Below are 10,942 nucleotides of genomic sequence, written 5' to 3'. Positions count from 1 at the left end.
TGTTTTTAATATCTCATGTTGTTGTATTTTCGTTTTGATTGTACCAATTTCATTTTCACTGTTTTAATTTCGTTTTACTGTACTGCATTTTACTTCGCCATTTTTAATTCAGTCGTGTTTAATTTAATTTTTTTCGCATCAAAACAAAATCAAACCCCCCCTTCGTGTTTAATCTGAGACTGAACCACAATTTGGTCCTTGAGAGACGACCTAGGAGTGACTTCCTAGTAAATATACTGCATTCATATCTGCAATCAATTTTTGTGTGCGGTGCGACCCGTTCAACAAAATGGCGTCGTTGCCGGGGGCCAAAGGTTCAGTCTTGGGTTTTTATTGTGTGTTAGATTTTTGTTGTGTTAGTTGTGTTTTGTCTTGTGTTGTGATGTGATATTCTATATGCGTGTCGCATGTGTTTTATCTGTTAATTAAAAAAAAATTAAAAATTAAAAAAATTAAAATTAAAAAAAAATTATGTTCTGTCTTGTGTGTGCGTGTAAGATGTATAAATGTGTTATGATTTATATGTTTTGTAATTTTTAGTATTTAGTTTTTATTTGTTTTATTTTTTATTTTCATGTCTACCTATTCTGGTTATGAAAATACTTCTTATTCTGCAAATGCCTCCAATTATGATTCTCCTTCTGCATGGTACTTTAATTATTCTGCTGATTTTTGTAATGAGAACAATATTGCGCATCCTCTGGTGAGGGGCGTACATGATGATGTTATCCAGTCTTCATCAAATTTTGAAAGCAAGTTGGACGGCAAGATCGACTCTCTTGCGAAGTTGGTGACACAGTTGACTATCAACCGGAGATCTGCATCTCCATCTGCATCTGTTGCACGACTATGTGCTATCTGTCCTTCCAATGACCACTATACAGATGCATGTCCTTCTTTGCAGCACCCTGTTGCCTCTGATGCGCCTCAGGATTATTCTACAAACATCTACAACAGGCAACAAAAACAGCAGCAACAACAATAGATGAAATTCTATGATGTTCCTGCTCAAATAACTCCTCAGCCTTCGACTTCTAAGCCTACATTGAAGGCGTTAATGGAGCAGATGACCATGCAGAACCTGCAGTTCAAGCAAGAAAGCATAAAATTTCAGCAGGAAACTCAAGCGTCCATTCAAAGCTTGAATGACCAAATAGGGCAGATGACCACAAAACTTAATCAGGAACAGTTTCAAGATTACAATGGCATCAACATAGAAGATGGGGAGCAGAGTTATGAGTTTACTACTACACCCGCTTTCCCACCTTCGTATGACCCAACTCTTGCGCTCGAGGAGATAGATCGTGATTTTGAGGACCAGGCAGGTACAAGCATCAATTTCGAACCAGGTAGACCACTTTCATCCTCCATTACTTTTCTGATCTTTAAGGAAGTGGAGGTAAGCATACCTCAATTTGATTATTCTGTTGATGATTGTGCTTTTAATGATTATGTTGTTGAGAGATATGTTGATAATTATGATATTGATGAGCATGCTTTTAATTCTCCCTCTGAACATGAATCTGTGTCTGATATTGATATTGCATGTAATTTTGAAAATGATTCATGTTATGAGGATGTATCTAAGGTTCAGCCTGTTACATTAGAATTGGGTGTTATACCTCTACATACTTTGGAACCACATTGCACTAACTCTATTGCAGGAGGTACGTATAAACTTGATCAGCAGAAACCCACAGTGAAAGACAAAGGTGCCAGTCTACACAACAGTTTGAAGATCAATAGGCACCTGCTGAACCTGCTCGTCAACAATCACTACTTCGATCCAGCGGTTGAAAACATTTCACTGCTAGATCAGATCTGGAGGATGAAGCAGTTCGTCCTCAAAACTTCATGGTTGGATCCTGAAGAGGAAGACATCTCCCTGATAATCCAAAATTGGCAACTGCCACCATGACCAAGGGAGTTTTCTTTTTCCTTCTTCCTCGTTTTCCTACTTTTATTACACTTGTCCTTTATCTGTTTACTGTTTTAATTGATGTTCTTATGCTTAGAACACATTTAGGACACTGTGTAGATTAAGTGTGGTCTATTGGGGGAGATTCTGATTTTTTTTTTTCTTTGTTAGTTTTCGAATTGTTATCCTTTAAAAAAAATCTTTTTGATAAAATATTTTGTTTTAAGCGTGCAAAATCTTTCCCTTCAATTAAAATTTAATTGTTCTGAGATGTATATATATTTATTTTTCATATAAATAAAAAAATAGACATAAGAGCAAAATTTGCAGTAATGGAGGAAAGAAGATTGAACAAGATCTGACAATAAAGATGCAAATAGATACATATGTAAAAAAAAACATAATGAAAATAAAAGATGTTCGGGGGTCGATCATTAGTGATCGTTAATATTACAGTCCAAATAAAAAAAATAACATAATGGAAATTACAGTCTCCTTGAGGAGACTACTCGTCAGTAGAAGGAAGTCGCAGGGAGAGTTCGACGGAAGGGGCCTTCACCTGGAACCGAAAGGGGGTAGGGACCTCAACTTTGACAAGAACCGGAGGAATCGAAAAAAGGTCGAGTGTCACCCGATCTGGCATCGACGACGGTGTGCGGGAAAGATCTCCAAAAACAAAAGGAAAAAAAATATAAATGTTAAAAAAAAAAAACCAAAAAACTAAAAAATATACATTTTTCATACCATCCATAAAATGGGGCAGGAGGGGAATTGGAGAGTAAGACGTAGTGGCGGTGCTTCGTTTCAGACATCTCTGTTTCTCACGGTATCCATAGTTTTGGAACCAACAGTAGACACTATACTCCCCGATTTCCCCGTAAACCTTAAGTCTTGTCGCGATTTCATGTACTTGTTCTCTGTTCGGGTTTCTTATCCCGAACGCGAAAAGTGCCTCTAATAAGGCGACCTGTTCTCTAGTGGGTGACCATCGTTTATACCCTATCTTGTCCTGAACTTGCAGATTTGTTAAATTTTGGTCCATCTTTTCTATAAAAAAAAAAGGAAGTTAAGGATTGTTATGAGTGCTAATATGATTAGATCAGGTTTGTCCATTGTCTAGTTTTTTATCCATAGTCCATCTTTAGGTCCAGTTTAGTATGTCATACGGTCCTCGCAAAGGATCCTATTAGATCTAGGTCCAACCCGTTTTTTTGTCCATATTTTGTTTTACCCATCATATTTTAGTTCGTTAGTGTAAAAAAAAACAAATATAACAAGAACTGAAACGAACATCAATATAGAAAAGCTAAAAAAAAAAGAAAAAGAAAAAAAAACATGAAAGCATAAAAGAAAATAAACGCAAAATGAAACAATTGGAAAGCAGGAAAAGGGAGAGGGAAAGAAAAATAGAGAAAAGCTAGAAGAAGGAACGAAAAGCTTAAAGAGAAAAAAGGAAAGGAATATCCAAAGTTCTGAGGACTTACCCGGAAGTGGAAAGCACGCAAGAGAAGCTCCTCACAGGACTCAGACGCTTCAGAAGGCACACGGACAGAGGCTCCTCGCAGATTTCATACGCTCAAGACAGAGTAAGAGAAAGATAGAGAGAGAGTGGGCAGATCAGAAATGTCGCTCGGACGCCGAAGAGTAGCCCATTTATAGCCAAATTTTTTCCACTGTAGCAATAGTTCCGGTCGTTGCCACGTCTGATGTCACAGTACCGGTCATCCTTTTTCAAAAAAAAAATAAAAAATAATAAAAAAATAAAAAAATAATAATAATAATAATAAACAAAAAATAATAATAAAAAAATATAAAAAAATAAAATCGTAACCGTAGCATCTACTGATGGATGCTTCTACAACATCTACTGATGGATGTTGGGTGATTGGGCATCTACTGATGGATGCCAATAAAAATATATTAGCATCTACTGATGGGTGCTAGGTGATTAGACATCTGCTCATGGATGTCATTGACAACATCTACTGATGGATGTTACTGAAAAATTTCTGCCCATTTCCTACCTTTTATTGCACTTGTCTATATTATTTGACTGCTCTAAAATTGATAATTTGATGATTGTAACACACTGAGGACATTGTGTAATTTAAGTGTGGTCTACTGGGGGGAAATTCTGATTTTTCTGTTAGTTTCTGTTAGTTTGTATTTTGTGTGTTAAATATTTTTTTTTTCTGTTTTAAGTTGTTTTTAGTGTGTCTTGTGTGCAATTTTACATTTTTCTCTTGATGTCTAGACTTTGTCTAAGTTGTAGATTTTTCCTTCACTTACTTAATACTTATGGTTTGAAATCCTTGCTTTTCTCTGCTTGGAAGATTATTATGATGTTTAAGAGGTTGATTTGATTGTGACAAATACCCTGTGCGAGATTTGAGCCACTTTATTTCTTTCTTGTGCGTGATATGTCTCTTGATTGCTTTCACATATGCCTTGGCTTGACTCTTGTTGATAATTCGTGATTGATATGCATGTTTGGAAATGATAAAGGCATTTTTGTTTTTGAGCCTCTCTAGCCAAATAAGCTTACCCTCTTATAATCCTTTGATAACCCCTTTGAGCCTATACTTTCCCTATTTCTTTGTTTTGAAACTCATACATCAGCCCTAAGTAAAAAACCATGATTACCTTAACCTTAGGGAATTTTGGGAGCTTTGGAAGTGTTTTGGGAATAAGTGTGGTCTCCCTGGGGATTCTAATGAATTGGCTAGTTGGTTCCTCTTCGTGTTTCATTTTTGTAAATATGTTGAGGTTTTGAGATTGATTTGACTGTATTTACACTTGTTCCCCATTGCTCCTTTATTTCTTCTGGGTTGCAGCTACTTATCCATATTTTATCCTCTCGTGTCCTTGGCCCCATTACAGCCATAAAAGACGTTTTGATTCGAACATGCATATGTTTCTGATTGTTGATTTTAGAGGTTTGCCAAGTCTTTTTGTGTTTGTTTTCTTGAGTACATCGAGCTGATATTATTATTTACCCTAGACACTTGAGAGAAACACTATAGTGCATCTGTGAGGTTTTGTTATTTTTAATTCCCCTCTTAAGCTGATTGATTATTTTGCCATACTTTGAATTGCTTGGATGATTTCTGTAAGTGTCTGTTTTCTTTGATTCTGTGTTAGATATTGTCTACAGCTTTTCACTGTCCAGATTTCTTAAGGATTATGTAAAATTCAGTTTGTCTCCTTGCGAGTCTTTGTTTCCTGTGTGCTGAGTTGTTTCACTTTCCCTAGTTCCTTTGAAAATATTCCCTGATCTACGTTTTAATTTTGCCCAGGAGTGCAAAAGGTTAAGTGTGGTCTATTTTGATGAGTCACCATTTTACACTATACACTTAGCTTTACGCACCATATTTTGTTAGTGAAGTATGTTTAATTCTCCATTTTTGTCTCACTTTCACTATTTGGGCTTAATTTCAAGACTAATTCTTATTTTAATTAATTTGAATTATTTGGGCTTAATTATTTCAAATGACTATTTTGCAGGGCACTCACTGTTTAAAAACTTAGTGCATACATATGCTTGACCGAACGGTCAGCTTAATACCGAACGGTCTGTTCAATACCGAACGGTCACCGAAGCTGAGTCATGACCGAACGGTCTTCTGATGACTTGGCAGAACGGGCGATGAATGAGTACCGAGCGGTCTGTTGAAGTTTGCATTTAGGCCGACCACTACAAACCGAGCGTCAACGAATGGTCTGCCAAAGTCACCACCGAACGGTCTGTGTTGCACCGAATGATCAGAAAAACGTGTAGAGCATTTACTGTTCGGCCATCACTGACCACTAGCGTTCGTCCTCAACCGTTCGACCTCACATGTTTTTGGTGATTCGATCTCACCGCTCGGTCATCCTGGCCTCAGTGTTCCAGCATACGACCGTTCATCCTCTATGATCAACCGTTCGTTATTGACCAGTATCTTTACCGTTCGGTAGGTGTTAATTTGGTAACGTTCGTTCGAGATTTCAATTGATACCCTACGGTTGGGTGCGAATTTAATACCGTTCGTTTAAGCGTTAAATTAGTACCGATCGGTCAGAAGTTTATTTAGTACCGTTCGGTCATGCATTGAAAACGTTCGTCCTAGTGGTGTAAGGATTAATAGTGATCGATCTAAGTGTTCTATAGCGTTCATATAAGTAACGTTCGGCCATACTATCTGAACGGTCGTTCTAGTACTTGTCGTAGTCAGCATTCAGTTGCCCTTCACAGTCCAGCACTTCACACTCCAGCTCTTTGACGTCCAGGAGCAGCAGCTCTAGCAGCCATACGAACGCCTTTGAACGTCCAGAAGAAGCACTCCAACGTCCAACTCCGGCCAGCTGCACCAGTAAGAGCCATGTGCATACGAAGATGAAGAGTGAGTGCACTTTTTGAAGAAAACGGTCCAGCCACTGCACGTGAAAATGGAAAGCAAAGTATGGAAGGAAGCACAAGGTGATATTGGTGTAATGGAGGAAGTTTCTTTTATTTTAGAGAAGTTTGGAAGGAAGCACAAGGTGATATGGGAGAAATTGGAGAAGTTTCTTTTATTTTAGAAGAAGTGGTATGCTGTCACAAGGCACCTAGATGGAAGAAAATTACGTGGACCATAGGAAGAAGTGGTGATGAGAATGGAGGAGCGTTGCAGTTGTCCAGGAGTTGTTGATGAGAAAGTCAAAAGAGGAAAAGAGGACAAAACTTAATGGAAGCAGAGAAGTGGACGTGCATTCAACTCTGAAGAAGAAAGTGGAAGTAGAAAGTGGAGGGTCCCTTACCTTTCATTTTGGACCGTTCAAGCACACAGAGCATACGACCCTGCCAAAATAAAAGGGCATATGGGAATTAGAGAATTTTGGAGAAGGGGAGTTCCGTAGAGGGTGTTCAGCCTGGGAGAGGTTCTCTTCCAGTAACTCCCATTTCTTCATTCCCGTAGAACTCCCAGTAGTATAGATTTCTAAAAAATTGTAGTGTAAGTGGTGTACTGTAGGAGAGTGACGTTCGTGGAGAAAGAAGCTCAGTCAGTGGTGTGGACCGGTGGACGGCTGGAACAGAGAAGAAACAGCTTTACAGTTGAAGCAAAAACAGTGTGCACGTTCCAATTTTAATTTCTTTGTTGTAATAATTTCTTGCACAATTTAAATTCAATGCAAAGTTTGGTTTCAATTTCTGTTGTTAAAATTCCAGAACTGTTTACTGCTTTTATTTTGTTGTTGTAATTTAATTTCTGCTGCAATGTAATTTCTATCGTGGTTTGCCTATCGTTTAATTTTACTGTTATCTACACTACGTTGTTGATTATTGCACGTTAAATTATTAGCTGCAGTTTTGTTCTAAATATTTTGCCGCTGTAATGTTGATTCCGTTTTCATATTTGAACTTTACTGTTTTCTATTTTTACTTTTTACTGTATTTTCGTTTTCTGTATTTTTATTTTCTGTATTTTAGCTTTCCGTTCAAGAACTGTTTTTAATATCTCATGTATTTTCGTTTTGATTGTACCAATTTCGTTTTCACTATTTTAATTTCGTTTTACTATTTTAATTTCGTTTTACTGTACTGTGTTTTACTTCACCATTTTTAATTCAATCGTGTTTAATTTAATTTTTTTCGCATCAAAACAAAATCACAACCCCCCCTTCGTGTTTAATCTGAGACTGAACTAAAATTTGGTCCTTGAGAGACGACCTAGGAGTCACTTCCTAGTAAAAATACTGCATTCATATTTGCAATCAATTTTTGTGTGCGGTGCGACCCGTTCAACGTGCGTTCCGAATGATAACGAGTTGAAGAGGATCATTCTTGAGGAAGGACATCAAAGTCGTCTTAGCACGCATCCAAGCATGACTAAGATGTATCAAGATCTAAGGAAGTCTTTTTGGTGGACAGGAATGAAGAGTGACGTGGCTCGGTTTGTATCTTCTTGTCTAACTTGTCAAAGGGCAAAAGCAGAACATCAAAGACCGAACGGTTTACTTCAGCCATTAGATATTCCTGAGTGGAAATGGGATAATATTGCAATGGATTTTGTTACCCACTTACCTCGAACGGTTAAGCATCATGATGCAATTTGGATAATAGTTGATAGATTAACTAAAAGTGCTCACTTCCTTGCTGTGAATCTGAAGATGTCAATGGCCAAGTTGGCTCAACTATATATCAATGAAGTAGTTCGATTACATGGTGTGCCCTCCAGTATTGTATCCGATCGGGATCCTCGATTTACTTCTCGGTTTTGGCAGTCTTTGCAAAGTGAGTTGGGTAGCAGTTTGAATATGAGTTCGGCTTATCACCCTCAGACGGACGGTTAATCAGTAAGACTGATCCAAACATTAGAAGATTTGTTGAGAACGTGCGTTTTGGATCACCTAGGAGTTTGGGATGACGTATTACCTTTAGTAGAATTTACTTACAATAATAGTTTTCAATCCAGCATTGGTATGGTTCCATTTGAAGCATTATATGGAAGGAAGTGTAGGGCTCCTCTTTGTTGGTTTAAAGATGGAGAATTGGTGTTGACTGGTCCAGAATTGGTGCAGCAAACAACTGAGAAGGTGAGATTGATTCAAGAAAGACTAAAAGCAGCTCAGAGCAGACAAAAGTCATATGCCGATCGTCGAAGGAGACCATTGGAGTTTGCTATTGGAGATCACGTCTTTCTTAGACTAAATCATACTACTGGTGTGGGAAGAGTCGTTCGGCCTAAGAAGTTGTCTCCTAAGTTTATTGGTCCTTATCAAGTTTTGAGACGTATTGGGCCAATTGCTTATGAGATAGCTCTACCTCCTCAACTAGCCAATCTTCACTCAGTATTTCATGTTTCACAACTAAGAAAATATGTGCCGGATCCCTCTCACGTATTGGAGATAGAAGATATTCAAGTTAGAGAAGACCGTTCGGTGGAGATGTAGCTAGTCAACATTGTCGAGGGCATAACAAAGATGCTTTGAGGAAAATCTATCAGATTAGTGAAGGTGATATGGGACAAGAGGACGGGTGACTCTACTTGGGAGCGTGAAGAAGTCATGAAGGAGTTATATCCTCACCTGTTCTCTGGTATGTCTTAATTTTCGGGGACAAAAATTTATTTATGTTGGGGAGAATGTCAGAACCATTAAATTTCCCATCGTAATGGGAAACAGGTGTCTGCAAGAGGAGAACGAGCCTTAGGAAGTGGAAGACAGGTGGCGGCAGAAGAGTGGACGATCGATTTTTCTAAGGGAGTATATAAGCTAAAATTTCAAAAGTTGGTTCCATTCTCTGCATGCGATCTTCTCCTCCAAATCTTCTGAAATAGTTTCTCCTCCTTCTCTCTAACTTCTCTCTAAAATTATCAGCTTTTCCTCCATTGAATTTCACGTTTTCTTCCATCTGATCATTCATCAAAGTGCACGTAAGGTTGCTGGTGGCAAGGATCCTCCTTTCAACCGATCGTTTAGTGGTTTGAACTGGTAGGTATTCCTGATTCTAATAAAGTCTAGTTTGGGGCACATGCAAACCAAGTTTTTGTTGCATGTGTTTATCTTCTTCTTCTTCTAAGGTTCTAATCACGTTTCTGGTCTTTTGGGTGGTTTATTTTACTCAAACAGTGAATCTGGGAGGTTGAGTGTTGGTCGTGGTGCAAAGTTCGTATTGTGAGCGATCAGTCTGTTAAGAGGTAAGGGAAGCTATTAAATTTAATTATGCATGTGTTGATTTTGTATATGTATGGAAGGAATGGATTGATGATTTGTATATGAACGTATGACTTGTATGATTTCTGAATTTTTGTGGTTCTGTATAAGTTAATAAGGATTCTGCAAAATTACGTAGAATAGTGGGGTGTTCGGTTTCAACCGTTCGATTATGGTTAGTGAATAAACTACCAATAGAGTTAGCATTTTGGCCTTACCAGTTTGTAGTCGTTTGTTTTATAGGAAGTGATTAATATATCAAGTGTTGATGGTTATATACCTTTATAATCAGTCTTGTTGGATTAGGTATTTTAGTTTGTGATAGCTCATATATTAGTATTAGTAGACTTCGTACTTAAACTAGGCTTAAATTATGTTCGTTTATGATCACATACAAGTGTATGGGTATGTCAGCTAAAATGTATTAACGTTCGGTTTCCTTAAAAGTACTAGGTTTGATGAATAGTTTTTAGGAGTAATTATAAGTGTTCGGTAGCAGCTCTAGGCGTTCGGCTTCGTCAAATAAGGAATTAACGTTCGATCTTACACCAAGTGTCAGTAGTTATAAGTGCTCAGTATAAGCTTTAAGCGTTCGGTTTTGTCGGATCGTGTAATACCGTTCAGTCTAGTGGCGAGAAGAGTTAAATATAGTTCAACCTTAAGTTACGAATTTGATTTAATTAGAGTGTGTATTCTTAAAAATGGGTGTGGTTCATGTCAAAGTCCTCACGATTACATGAACGATCGGTTATTTTGTCTGTTGTATTGATCTTTCCTGTCCGGTTGTATTTAAGAGTAGTATTATATTAGTGTTCGGTCTTTTTATATGAAATGTTGTATGGTCTTGTTATGCTGATGTTATGGATTGGACCTGGTTGTTTATTATAATAAAGAGTCATTATGAATGAGAAGCATTATGGGTAATCAAGTATGTGTGTATGTTTTTAAGTAATGTGGAAGAGAATTCCGGGGAGGAAGGTCTTAGTGAAAGGTTATTGTGGTGGTAAAGTATGAATACGGATAGTGAAATTCATGGAGTTCATCCTGATATTCTGATGATTACCAGTTCTCAAGTAGAGATGGGTAAGTCATTGTGTGAGAATGGCAGGAGGTCCTAGCCCATAGGTAATCGGGTGAGTTATAAGGGACTAACCTCGGGTGACAGCTGATGGTTTTCCAGTTACTACACCACCCGAGTGCACGAACGGCCTCAAGCTACGTATTCATACAATCCGGATGGTCAAGTCAAGTGTCGGTTGTATAGTATTAGTATATTTAAGTTATGTGTGATATCTATTTTGGCTCCTGTATGTTATAACGTTCGTTCTGTAAGGGCTTGTAGTTTATTAC

At 37.8% G+C, this 10,942-nt stretch overlaps 1 protein-coding gene across 1 annotated transcript; it reads right to left on the bottom strand.

Annotated features, from left to right (window-relative positions):
- Window positions 1–2,423: 2,423 nt before the first annotated feature.
- On the bottom strand, window positions 2,424–2,960 carry LOC128193912 (WUSCHEL-related homeobox 5-like). Its single transcript, XM_052868105.1, has 2 exons — window positions 2,663–2,960; window positions 2,424–2,584 (listed from the first exon to the last, which is right to left on the bottom strand). The coding sequence occupies exons 1-2, from the start codon at window positions 2,958–2,960 to the stop codon at window positions 2,424–2,426; spliced, it is 459 nt and encodes a 152-aa protein (XP_052724065.1).
- Between the last annotated feature and the right edge of the window lie 7,982 nt (window positions 2,961–10,942).

Source organism: Vigna angularis, chromosome 9 (assembly GCF_016808095.1).
Source record: "Vigna angularis cultivar LongXiaoDou No.4 chromosome 9, ASM1680809v1, whole genome shotgun sequence".
Classification (NCBI taxonomy): domain Eukaryota; kingdom Viridiplantae; phylum Streptophyta; class Magnoliopsida; order Fabales; family Fabaceae; genus Vigna; species Vigna angularis.
Note: the sequence above shows the minus strand (reverse complement) of the source record. Positions and strands in the feature narration are given on the sequence as shown.

Bases quoted from the DNA above. Each gene is read 5' to 3' on its own strand.
- LOC128193912 (XM_052868105.1), bottom strand. From the start codon at position 2,960: ATGGACCAAAATTTAACAAATCTGCAAGTTCAGGACAAGATAGGGTAT. The intron at 2,585-2,662 runs GTATGAAAAATG...TTGTTTTTGGAG, and splicing joins CCTGCCCCATTTTATGGATG to ATCTTTCCCGCACACCGTCG.